Source organism: Lutra lutra, chromosome 6, assembly GCF_902655055.1.
Source record: "Lutra lutra chromosome 6, mLutLut1.2, whole genome shotgun sequence".
NCBI classification, from domain to species: Eukaryota; Metazoa; Chordata; class Mammalia; order Carnivora; family Mustelidae; genus Lutra; species Lutra lutra.
This window is the reverse complement of record NC_062283.1, coordinates 136,702,566-136,715,838: the sequence shown is the minus strand read 5'-3', so window position 1 is coordinate 136,715,838 and position 13,273 is coordinate 136,702,566. Positions and strand designations below refer to the sequence as shown.

Here is a 13,273-nt window from a genome sequence, read left to right as displayed (position 1 = left end):
CCCATCTCACTTCTCTCCATCTCCCAGTGTCCTCCGTGTTATTCCTTATGCTCCACAAGTAAGTGAAACCATACGATAATTGACTCTCTCTGCTTGACTTATTTCACTCAGCATAATCTCCTCCAGGCCCATCCATGTTGATATTGGGTATTCAAGTTGGGTATTCAACCTTTCTGATGGAGGCATAATACTCCGTTGTATATATGAACCACATCTTCCTTATCCATTCATCCATTGAAGGGCATCTTGGTTCTTTCAAGTCAAGTTGTATCTAAGACTCTTGACTGTGAATTCAATATACTTTTGGTAATATTTGGCTTATTGAGTTAGGGGTGCTGGTAGTTTGGATTTATAGGAGACCTTTTTAATTCTCCAGAAATCTGAAGACATCTGCTAACAGTATGGCAGCTAACAAGTATCCAGGGATGGCTGACCCCACCTCACAGAGTCAGCCCAGAATAACACTAACCTCTCTATTGATGATCAAACTGAGTCTACTGCCTAACTTTCCTATACTTAGTTATATAGGATGAGTAGTGGTGGTAAAAACTATGTCTATTAAAGATTTTTTTTTTTAGATTTTATTTATTTATTTGACAGAGAGAGACACACAGAGAGAGGGAACACAACAGGGGGAGTGGGAGAGGGAGAAGCAGGGTTACCGCCGAGCAGGGAGCCTGATGTGGACTTCAATCCCAGGACCCTGGTATCATGATATGAGCCAAAGGCAGCTGCTTAATGACTGAGCCACCAGGCACCCGAAACTATGTCTATTAAAGTCATGTCCATGCCTGGAGAGATGTGTGAACTATTTCTAAGAATAACAGGCTTAAAAAGGGAAGTAAAAAAAAATGTGTATCAAGCTTAATGGAGTACAAATGTGACATACTGATTTTATAACTACTGCTAGACCTTTCATTTTTGTTAGTGAGCTAGTTTTTAAGAACAATATGATAGAAAAAAAATACCAGTATGATGGAAGAATGAGAACTTTTCATCAGCTCCACCATGCAAATTGTTGTCATCTTATAGCCCTAAAGACTAGAACAAACTATGAAATGTTTGAAGGAAATCTAGAGGCAACCAAGTAAACAATTTCCATGAAGAGATGAGTCAGGGATGCGTGCTGTGGAAATATGGTAATACCTGGACTCTTCAGATCTTTGGAGTTGTTTTCGAATTATGTGATGCTGTTGTTTCCTTCTCTGTGGAATGTTCCTTCAGGGGAGTGAGGGCCACAGCTGTGTTTGGACTCTGAAAAGTGTTGCCTCACTAACCCTTTAAAGTAAATGAATGGTCTGTATTAATTATGTTTCTTTGCTCAACAGATCAGTGCTATGACACTTAATCCCACCTACAGCTCATTCATCAAAATTCTCAAAATTCACTTCAATAATTCACTTGATTTCCAAAGTCAACATTTTACTTTCTCTTACTGCTCAGATGATGCTGGAACAAAAATCCATCTGACTCAGCAGGTGGACATGGCCGCGCAGGTTGCCTCTGGGATGGCTTATCTGGAGTCCCAGAACTACATTCATAGAGATCTGGCTGCCAGAAATGTCCTGGTTGGTGAACATAATATCTACAAAGTTGCAGATTTTGGACTTGCAAGAGTTTTTAAGGTGAATCGTTTTTTGTTTTAATTAGGTTTTGTCACGGGTCAAAAGTCTAACATACCAGCAGACTGATAGATTTACTGTTGTTCCTCAAAATAATGTGTATCCAAGTTTATCCAAAAAATAATGTTTCTCCAAGTTTGGTGGTCCGTAGAACACTTCGATAGCCCAAGGCCTTGCAGATAAACCACCTCCTGTTTTCTTTCTTCACCAAGGAGAAACAGAGAAAATGATGCCTAACCAGATGGGAAAGTACTTGATTAAGTTTGTGGTTGGATTAATGATCTGCCTTTCAGTGCAGTAGCCTCTCTTGGTTTGCCTTGATTTTCCTTACAAAAAGCAGTACATTTTGTATAGTCACTCCATCCACCTTTGCTCACTTTCTGCCAAATTAATATTCACGTTGCCACAATTCTTTGGAATCACTGACTTTTTAATTCCTGGCCCTCACCCCGTGTCATGACATCAGGCCAAAAGACACTGACATAAGTGACATAGTGTTAGGTGTTTTTCTCTGAATTTAATTTTTATTTTCTACATTGTGCCCTACAAATAGGGGTGTGGAACGTGAAACACAATGTATAAGTGATTCTCTTTTGATCTTCATGAATTCATTATCTCTTTTTTAAATAAGTTAATTAGAACCCCAGTGACTTGATATATTAATTTAAATCATTTGGATTCTACTTTTCAACGTTAGAAAGTGAAACATGGTAATTATTAAAGTCAGTGGCTCTCCAATAACAGCAGTAAGTCTGGAAGCAGACTTTGCCTTCATTTTTTCTTTTTTTAATTTGCTGAAGACCAGATGCCAAAGACCATCACATGTGAGTTCTCCCATGTGTAGCAGTGTGCTCCTGTCAGTGCTATGTTTAGCACATAGTAGGCTCTTAAATAATATTTTATTAATGTTTTCTCCTAGATTTCTCAGTCTTATAGGCCAGATTTGGAATTTCCTACTATAATTATCCATTGAACTAAGATCATTTTGAATGCTTTCCCTCTAAATTTTAATGTGAAGCAGGTTACAGATGAACGAGGTAGCCAAAAAAGAAAAAAAATATATCTATATCTATATCTATATCTATATCTATATCTATATCTATATCTATATCTATATCTATATCTCACTTGAACTTGGCTTGATTCCTCAATGCATTAACAGGTAAGTAATGAAGACATCTATGAACCCAAACATGAAATAAAGCTGCCAGTGAAGTGGACTGCGCCCGAAGCCATTCGTGCTAATAAATTCAGCATTAAGTCTGATGTGTGGTCATTTGGAATCCTTCTTTATGAAATCATTACTTATGGCAAAACGCCTTATAGTGGTGAGTAATTAATTCTGAAGTGGGCTTTTCTGCTGCAGGTCACTTACTTAGGTGTGACTTTAACTGCTTTGCCCAGACTTAGAGGGCAGAGTTATGGGGCTGACCACACCATGTGCCTGTGGGAGCATAATAGATAAAATTTGATGATGATGATTTGCATTAATGAGGTAGTTTATTGCCTCTTTCTCCTTTGCTCTTGAATTGTGGTCTTATAGACATTACTTGCTGCAAGATTTAGTTTAATATCTGCAGCCGGGGAAGGGGATGGTAGACCTCACATCTTCACCAAGGTAATCAGTTTGCTTTGTAATCTTGAATATAATTATCAATGAATTTAAGACCCTGATCTTTAACTTATTTTTTGTTGGTTCTGTTCTATGCTATTTAGGCATGACAGGTGCTCAGGTAATCCAGATATTGTGTCAAAACTATAGACTCCCTCAACCACCTAACTGTCCACCACAGTTCTACAACATCATGTGGGAGTGTTGGAATGCAGACCCTAAGGAACGGCCAACATTTGAGAAACTGCATTGGAAACTTGAAGACTATTTTGAAACAGACTTTTCATTTTCGGATACAAACAACTTTGTAAGATGAACACTGAAGAAGAACATTCAATAATGAAGTAACAAAAGAGTTCAATAATCAGTCCAGAAATAACCTTATTAATCGACTTCCAGAAGAGCTTACCTCGACATATTCAAGTGAGAGGGTCAACTTGGCCATGTATTACGAAGAAGATTATATGTGCACTTCATTGACTGGGCAACACTGCAGGACAGTCTAAGATGATATTTTATCACTGTCTGGCAAAAATCAAACACATAAACACTTTTCTTTTTTAAAAAAATACATTTCTATTTATTGTTTGAAATACTGATCAAGAAGATCAACAGATGATAGTCAATTTTTACTCAGTGACTGTTGTAGCATTTTCCTGTTTACTGATTAAAGTGGTTATTCATTATTCCTCGGATTGCTGAATCCCATCAGGCTTTTATTATGAAGGAATCTGATTGCTTTGCTGCACAGCAGGACCTGTGCTTTGAGATTTTTTTTTTCTCTTGTAAAATATCCTGTAACTACAATGATGGTAAAGCCATGTGAAATGACTTGATTGTACTTGGAGTAATTGCACATATTTTTTTCCTATGCATAAAAAAATGAAGCAGCTGTTGAGAAAAAGAATTAAAATTTCTCTCATTTTGTAGAAGGAAATGATGGGATTTTTCTGTACCTCGGTATGTGTCATCTGAGAATCATCTACATTAGTTTTAATCTCCTAATGTTAAGAATCAGATTGCAAAGCGGATGAGTTATTATCTCTGGAAATATGTGAGAAACATCTAATAGCCTGAAAAATCTGAGAAATAAGTATAAAATAGTTTAGGAAAATGAGAGGAGAGCAGTAGGATTGCTATGGCTTGGATTTCTGAATAATTTTAAGAAGATGGACCTTTGGCGTATAGGCCGGAGTTTTAAATTGATTATGGTACAGGTCAAGGTCAGTTTAGATCTAGAGGCTAGTAATAATGTCTGACTTGGGTTATGAAGCTGTATTTTTCTGTCTGGTATGATAAAAGGAGTTTTTACTCATCTTATATGTGCATTAACCTTTGTAAGAATGTTACTGTCTTCTTAAGCAATGGGTAGATCAAATTTTGTGCCCCATTAGGTGATTAGGGAGGGTTCTCAGAGGCAGTTTCAGAATCAAGTATATATTCAGAGATCTCTGCTGTAAAGCAATATGAATGAAACAAACCACCAGGAAGCATATGATTCTGAGTACATTCTCTCATCTTTAAAGGAAAAGAGGAACATATCCAAACAGTTTTGGAAACCGAAATCCAAAGCAGAGGAAGGGCTAAGAAGAAAGTGTCTGAGCTCTACCTGAAAGGCTGGTTCCACACCATCACCACTTCACTGGTAGTCATGGGGACCTGCATTCTTTCCATCTGTCTTCTCTGTCACCAGCATTTTCCTCATTCTCAAAGTCACAGATGGCTCAGTAGCAGCTGGGGCTCCCTGGTAGCAGTAAATGGGAAACCTCTCTCTCTGCATTTTCAGCTGGCATAAAAGACATTCTTTTGGGGGGCACCTCGGTGGTGCAGTCAGTTAAGCCTCCGACTCTTGGTTTCCGCTCATGTCGTGATCTCAGGGGCATGAGATCAAGCCCCAAGTAGGGCTCCGTGCTCAGTGCAGTCGGCCTAAGATGCCCTCTCCCTCTCTGTCTGCTCTTCTCCCCCTGCTCTCTCTCCTTCAAGTAAATAAATAAATAAATCTTTAAAGAACATCATTCTTTTTTTTCTCTGTAGGCAAATTGGAGCATATGCCGACACTAATAGACTTATTGTAATGTTATGTGCTGATTGGCTTAGAATAAGTTCTGCCACTGAAGCCGGAAATGTGGCGATTCTTCCGGGAGACAGTTGGAAGGTTGGCTTATTGGAATAAAATTAGATGCTGGATAGGTATCCATTAAGGAGAAAATCCCAGATGTAGGTCGGTGTGTGTACATACATTCAGACTTCTCTGAAACTGAAATGGGTCATGTGGAGCTATTGATCATAGAGCGCCTTGACTTTTTTTTATAAATGGGAAAGACTTACAAGATAAAGTCCACACAAATTGTTTAAATCAGTTGCCTATGTATAGGACAACTTTATTTGTGTAAAGTCAGAGTCTAATTGTGAAAATTCAACTACTGTATAATCTTTTTTGTAGAAGCTGATAATAATAACTTGCTTAGTAAGATCTGATTTTGAAATGTATAGAGAAGGCTATCCTTTCTTGTTTTAATAACACCTGAAACCGGTTTAACTTACTACATTTGATTCTTGGAGACATTTATGTTCAAGGTTTTGTCAAAGCAATCTATTATTCTTGTTTTTGCCTGATGGATCATAGAGAAAAATAATGGATTCAGTTATGAGAAGCAGTAATAGATTTTTTTTTAAGATGACATAAATTTCTTTCCCTGTATAGAATAAAAGGATCAGGAAAAGATAAGTTGAATTTTCCTACAGTGAGCCAGTTCTTGTTAAATTTACCTCCCATAAATTGTAGCAAAGCTCTTTTCTAGGTAATGTTTTATTTATGTAATTCAGTTATTTGCAGGTGGTGGTGAAGGATGTGAGTACATCATTCCATGTGGTATTTCAAATCTCTTTTGACAAAAACCTAAGAATTTTTGCAGTGGGAAAAATTCAAAATTCCATTAAGCCTCTTTTAAGAAGGTTAGGAAGGAAATAGGTATATATTACCTAAGGTCAAAAGAGGCACAGAGTGGATTCCTAATAGCTGTGGAACCTGAATATTGTATCATTGAAAACTAAGTAAAATGGAAGTGACCGGCAATCTGCTAACTGGGCCATGGTGGGCAGGGTGTCTCAAAGGACACCAAAGACCAGGCATGGGGAAATATCAGGCTGAGCCCGTTTCCATCCTCTCGTAATATATGTCTACATGGTGACTGCATGGATCAACTCAATTGTAAGGGGCCAAAGCTCTTGATTCTCTCTCTAATGGCCCAAAGGGAACCATTGCCCTTGGAAGGATGCCATCATGTCCCCCAGCTGGAGCTTTCTTGAGGAAGCAGCACCCTGCTGATGATCCTTGTCTTTGCCAAGCACATGTCCTATCTGCAATAAGGTTTTTCATAGTCTAGTTGAGCATATGGTTTCTGGACCAAAAAGCCTGTCTGATAGTGTCTGTGGTGATTTTTAAGGACCCTGCAATGATACATTCTGCAAACCAGAATGGTGATAACATGGGTAATTATTCACCTTGTGTTACCGTTTTCTCCCATTGAAAACACCTACTCTGAAAAAAAAAATGGTAAATGAAGGTTAAATGCCTGGGTACCGGAATTGCGTGTGGGCTCATCTGGAAATGTTCAGTTCTCTAGTTTTTCCTCGGCATTGTTATGGAGAAGTTTTGGTCTATAGTCTCCAATATGATCGAAAAATTTAATGTTGTAACATTAAAAAGAAGAGAAAAGGCTGGGTAGTTTGGTGGAGAGGGAAAACTTACAAATCTTTTAAATCCATGGCTCCAATAATATTTTAATTTTCATAGTGTCATCTTTTTACTGCCTACACTACACCATTAAACTCCTTCAGATTTTTCCTTTTTTTTTTTTATGAAGGAAGTGATGGTAAATCTCTTAAATTATTTATTTCATTCAGACATAAGCTGGAGAATAAAAATAGCATGCAAACCCTGAATTTCAGAGCCTGTTACAAGTTAAGCTTCGATCGGCACCCGGATGACACTATCTACATCGAAGTTACAAGATTCAGTTATAAGGACAGAAACACCCAATTATTTCCATTTACTCTTCTTGCCTGAGTAGTTTATCCATTAGTCATCTGAAGTAACAGACTTCAATGTAACATCTTTTTCATCCTCTTGGAATATAATCAGCTCTTCCAGAAAAGGGTAACAAATCTCAAACCTGTGTTAAGTATCTAGTTATGTATATTTCTGTGCAGGGGATTCAGGTCATAGAACATAATAACCCTGAAATCATATGTTAGGGGAAAATGCTAAAAGCAACTAAAATTACTTGGTTTGGAAGAAGCTAAACATTGTCTTGTAATAATTCTCTGGGATTTTAGAATAGAGGTTTGATTGTGCTTTATGTGAAAGATAAGGTTGCTTGATATTAACCAAATTGCTTTAATGTTTATGGTCCACACAATTTCAGGGTAGATATTAGAGCTTTCAATCATTTTTCAGAATCTGCATTTAATTATAGATTCAGAAAGTGGGAAAGAAAGCCAATTAGCCAGATTCTATACTTTAAAGGTACCATAGTCTCTAAAAATTTGTCTCTAAAAAATGAGTATTTCTATGTTTGGGGCACCTGGGTGGCTCAGTGGGTTAAGCCGCTGCCTTCGGCTCAGGTCACGATCTCAGGGTCCTGGGATCGAGTCCCACATCGGGCTCTCTGCTCAGCAAGAAGCCTGCTTCCCTCTCTCTCTCTCTCTGCTTGCCTCTCCGTCTACTTGTGATCTCTCTCTGTCAAATAAATAAATAAAATCTTTAAAAAAAATGAGTATTTCTATGTTATATGCTTTAATAATACATTGTATGATTACATACAAATGTATTTCCACATGATTAATATATGTATCAAAAAAAGATAAAAGAGACTTCTTTCTGGGGCACCTGAGCACGTGACTATATTTCAGGGTCGTGAGTTCAAGCCCCACATTGGGTGTGGAGCCTACTTAAAAGAAAAGAAAAAGAAAAGACTTCTTTTAATTGTTCCACTTGTTACAGCGCTATTCCTTATCTTGGCTTAAATGTAACCAATATTTGAAAAATTTCTACTTCCGGGTTCTTTAAAATACTAAGGCAAAGTCTTTTCTTGAAAATACATTTTACTCTAAGTGTTCTATCTTTATTTAGGCTGGATGTTTTCATTATGCCAGTTATATCAAACTAATTACTTTTAACTTAACTTTTAAAAGTTGACTTCATTGTTTCAGAGGTCAAGTTGGTTGTGGACCCATGACATAAGTTTGATGTATTTTATAGCATTTAAAATGTTTCCTCGGTTGACTACATTAAAAGGGCTTACATTTATGTGATGGGCGAAATAAGTTTGTGAACCCAGGAAAGAGACCTTGCTACACATTCACTGCTGGTCACCTGCTTCATGTTACCTTTATCAGAGACCCAAGCTGATGGAGAGACCCCAGCTCTGACATTGTCCATTGCTGTAGCAGTGGGAATGAGAGCTCTAGTGGGTCTCATGTTGACAACTGAATCCTTGGGCCCAGAAGATACATATGTTGCTTCTACTCACAACTAACTCATTGACCATAATCACATGGCTTTACCGAGACACAAGGAGCACTGGGTGTATAATCTTACCATGTACCCAGAGAGAGGGCACCAGAAATACTCAGGGAACAGCACTAAACGCTGTCACACTACATTAGAACCTAAAGTTTTACATGAAGCTGAGTGTTGGAAGGCCACTTATACTTATTTACCCATTCCTTTCCCTTCATTCTTTTATTTATTCATTAAACAAATGTAGATTGCTACTGAGTAACACACATTGGGCTACATAATTGAATAAAGTTGTGAACAAGGGAGAAATGGACCCTGCTTTCTCTCAGGTTACAATCTATCCGGGGAGATGGATTGGAGTATGTGACTCACAAATCTATGTGCACAATTTTATCTTCCCATATTCTCCCGAAGAATGAACTTAAGGTCTGTAAGCTGCTAGCCTGTGGTAAGCTACTATCCTATGTCCGTTCTCTCCTTGCTTCTTAAAATAGAAGAACCTCTTTTCTTGGAACCCAGCTAGAAGATCACATTTCTCAGCCTTTTCTGTAGCTAAGGGTTACCAAGGAGATGTAAGAGAAAATTGCTCGAGGGACTTCAAGGAAGACTCCATAAGAGGTGGACAGAGAACCGGAATGGGCTTTTTCTTTCTTTTCCTCTCTTGTACTATTTTAAGCCTAAAATCCAATAACCGTCTTAGATTATAAAGAAGCATTATAGATGGAAGTCACTTATCAGTAGAGTCTGGGTTCTTGACAAGAGGGCAGCTGTCATACTTGCCTTGGATGGCTGACCTCAGAAATTCTACTACAGGAGAGGGAGAGACCATTATGCAAGCGGATGCTATTTCCAATTTCTCTCTCTAGAGACTGGAACAATTTCTGAATGGCACATTGTCTACTTAAAACTTCCCTTCCACCAGGTATTGGAAAATAACTTCTCAGATACTGCTAGGATTTTTGCCTAAGTACTGGGTGTTCATGATATGGTTAGATTTGGGAAGAGTTTCAATTGCTTAGGGCTGATATCAGGTCATCAGCTGTCCATGTGCCCAACGCCTGAGATATCTTTTCTCCCATCTGAAGGGACCTCTTGGTCTCAGCTCTTTCTCCTCTATTTTTCTGCTTTCCCTGGGTCCAACAGAAACTTTTGACCCATCTGTCCAGATCCCCTCACTAATAGCAGGAGCTGTTCTCTCCTTCACCAGGACGTGTGTTGGGAATACTCCAGTGCTTTCCTCCCTTGCATGCTCTACTTGGGAATTCTGCTCTCAGATTCCCCAAGCCATCCGGAAGTTCCTCCTATTTTCCCTCCTCACATATCAGAATGGGGCCTTACAAACCTCGTGTGCATCCTTTTGGCCCCATTCTTCCCTTGTCCTTGATATCTTTAGTCTTTTAGAGTTGTAGGGTTGGGTGGGGTGGACCAGAAGGCTGATGACTGCATTTGAAAAGCCTTGAATTTTAAAAGACAAGAATGTGACTTTTGTTTTCCACTGTAATTTTTTTTTTGGATAATAGATGTCTCATGGTCTAGTTGCCTGATATGGCAGGACCAAAGCATAATAAAAATACCTGGGAAAAAACATCAATTAATATATTAAAATAGTATCCTGCCACACATGGAAATTAAACAAGCAAACAAAAAATACATAAATAACTACTTGACTGTGGTTGTGCTGAGATCACGAAGGAGAAATGTATGGTGCTGTGACAATGAATAAATGTCCCCATAACTAGGTCTGGAGAGTTGGGGAGAAATAGAGACATGATGTTTTACTGTGGTCTGAAGGAAAAGAAGGTGTTTATTGACTCCAGGAAGGAAATAGGCACAACAAAGACAAAGAGTGTGGGACAACTGAAGAACTAAAAGAAATCTAGTTGGCCTGGAGTGCGTGGAGTGAGGGGGAATGGTTCACAAGTTAAGACCGGCCAGGCAAGTTCTTTCCCAGTAATGGGGGCTGTGTAGTCACAGGTTAGTAATCTTATTTTTAATCCTAATGGGCAGACGTTGACATCTTTAAATTGGTAGCACGACCTATTTGGGATTTTTAAAATACTGTTTTCACTAGCAAATGGAGAATGGCTATGAGGAGACAGTTAGGAGGTCCATTTGTCTGGGAGGGAGATGATAGTGGGCCAGAGGAGTGGATGGAAGGGGATCTAGAAAACTGAAAACACGTGAGATGTTTGGAGGTAAAACAAGGAGCTCTTGATAACTGGGTATGTGGGCAAGGAAAAATTACGTATCAAGGATGACCCTATATGTCCTCTAGGAGCAGCTCGATATGAAACAGTGGAAAGGAAGCAGGTCAGGAGAACAACAATCAGAGGAGTTGGTTAGCTGATCAGCAGCGGTCAAACATCCAACTTGAGGGAGCCTGTGTGGTGCAGCTGGTTGAGTGATTGCCTTCAGCAATCTGGAGTCCCAGAATCGAGTCCCTCATGGGGCTCCCGCCCAGCAGGGAGTCTGCTTCTCCTTCTGACCTTCTCCCCTCTCATTGCTCTCTAACTTTCTCTCCCTCAAATAAATAAAATCTTAAAAAAAAATAAAGAGAAGAATCATCCAACTTGAGATGTTAATTAGAGTTCAGTATTTGGACCCGGAGCCCAGAAGTGAAGTACGAAGCCAAATGTAAACTTAGGAGGACTTTGGTATAAGGGAACCGTGTCAGGAAAGGAAAACCCCCTCAGAGAAAGAGCAGAGAAGGAGAGACAAAGAGGATTTGTTCTGAGGAGATGGGCCTTTAAATGTGGGTAGAGAAAAAAGCCAGAGAAAAAGCCTTTAAATGTGGGTAGAGAAAAAGCCAGAGAAATGGGAAATCAAGAGTGTGTTATTACAGGAAGCCAAGAATTAAGGAGTGCCAATTGTACTGAACCTTAATGAGAGTCAAAGACCTGGGAGGTGAGTTTCCTTTGCTCTTAGAAACACAGCAGTCCTTTGAAAGTGCAAGTTCACCAGAGAAGTGGGATCAAAACTGAGATTGTAGGGAGCTGAGGCACAAACACGAGATGGGTGAGGACACTTAGGGCCTGGACAGCCTTTCTCCATAGGGCAGTGTGCACGCAGGAAATGACAGGAAACATCAAACAGTGACTGTGGGACTCAGAGGCGGTTCTAAAAATCAGAGACTAGATCTTGTTTGAGTGCTGTCAGGATGGCTTCTAGAGGTTATTGTAGCAAGAGTGAGAACGTAGTCTGGAAACATTTTGCAACTAAAATAAATCTTAAAGAATAACTGCTGGCTTGCTCACTAAATTTGTATGGATTCTATAGTATGGATATTTATATGGATATTTAATTTAGTTAAGCTAAATATCCTTGCCTTGAGGTAAATAAAGTCTGGAATGTAGTAGAAACATCTTTGAATGAATATATCTCCTATTCCAGAACGATTTACTTTGTTTGAATGAAAATTTCATGGTGAAATTTTCTTACCTGTTTCTCCAAGATTGACTTTTCTTAGAAATATAACTTTTAACAGGATTAGAGAAACAGGACAAAAAATTTTCAAGTAATCCCAAGTAAAATATCTATTCATTTTCCCTGGATGTCTTTTTCCTTGAATGTCTGGTCTAATTGTTCAAAATGAAACACTATGGCTCATTGCGGATGAATTATGAAATCCATTTAAGAGGACGTTACAATAATGTCAGGGAGGTGATATAAAGCTGGAGGGTTAATATTTCAGGGGGAAGGCATTTGAACCACACCCAAAGAAGATAATCATAAAGAATAAAAGAGAAAACAAAAGGAAAATTCAACAAAGAAAGGCAAGGCTATTTTAAGAAAACACATCATCAAAATCTTAGGAGAAATATTTCTTCATTTATCCTGTTAATCGGCTTATGAATAATGCAGAAATGTACTTATTTGGCTTTAAAATAGCCTTAGTTCAAACCTTAGGTTTTTGGACTTGAGTCAGACAGATGTGATTTCACAATAAAATCTTTCTTGGGCATTATCTTCATCAACCCATTTTCATAAAACCACAGAATTGGAGAGCTGGTAGGCATCTTCGAGATCATATAGTTGGTCTCGCAGGAGTTCTTTTCTTCTTTTGAAATGAAAACTCAGAAGCAAAAATAATAAAAAGCAAGGGGTATTTAGTTATTTGAGAGATAGTTTTCTTCAAATTAAAATGCTTCCTAGACTCTTTAAATCCTTGTAGAATTATTTGCAAATCTTCAAGAAAAGACTCAGCATAAATAAGATTGCCTCAAGTTAATTATCTTTCTCCTGTGTGTTAGAGAAACTTATGGTACTTAATTTAGAGAAAACCAAAGATAAAATTCGAGATTTGATTTTGTGGCTGCACAATAAAGGTATCTGAAAGCGCGCAAGATGTGCAACGTTGTGCAAATGGGAGTGGGTGCCAACATCAAGGAACAGCAGAAACCGAGCACCAGGATAAATGAAGTCCACAAGTTCTCAAGCTCACCAGCAGATGGGGGCCCAGATCACAGCTGAAGAGCTCCAGTTGAGGACTGGGGGGAAGAGAAGAAAAGAACCTTG

The 13,273-nt window shown here is 38.6% G+C and overlaps 1 protein-coding gene across 5 annotated transcripts in view; it reads left to right on the top strand.

Annotated features, from left to right (window-relative positions):
- The window catches only part of FRK (fyn related Src family tyrosine kinase), a 132,829-nt gene extending 125,820 nt beyond the window's left edge, over positions 1–7,009 (top strand). For all 5 annotated transcript variants that reach the window (XM_047734327.1, XM_047734329.1, XM_047734331.1 and 2 more), the window contains 3 exons: positions 1,444–1,625; positions 2,785–2,950; positions 3,339–7,009. In XM_047734327.1, the coding sequence (XP_047590283.1) occupies positions 1,444–1,625; positions 2,785–2,950; positions 3,339–3,550 (560 nt within the window). In that variant the 3' untranslated portion in view covers positions 3,551–7,009. The remainder of the gene's footprint in view (positions 1–1,443; positions 1,626–2,784; positions 2,951–3,338) is intronic.
- The last annotated feature ends 6,264 nt before the right edge of the window (positions 7,010–13,273 follow it).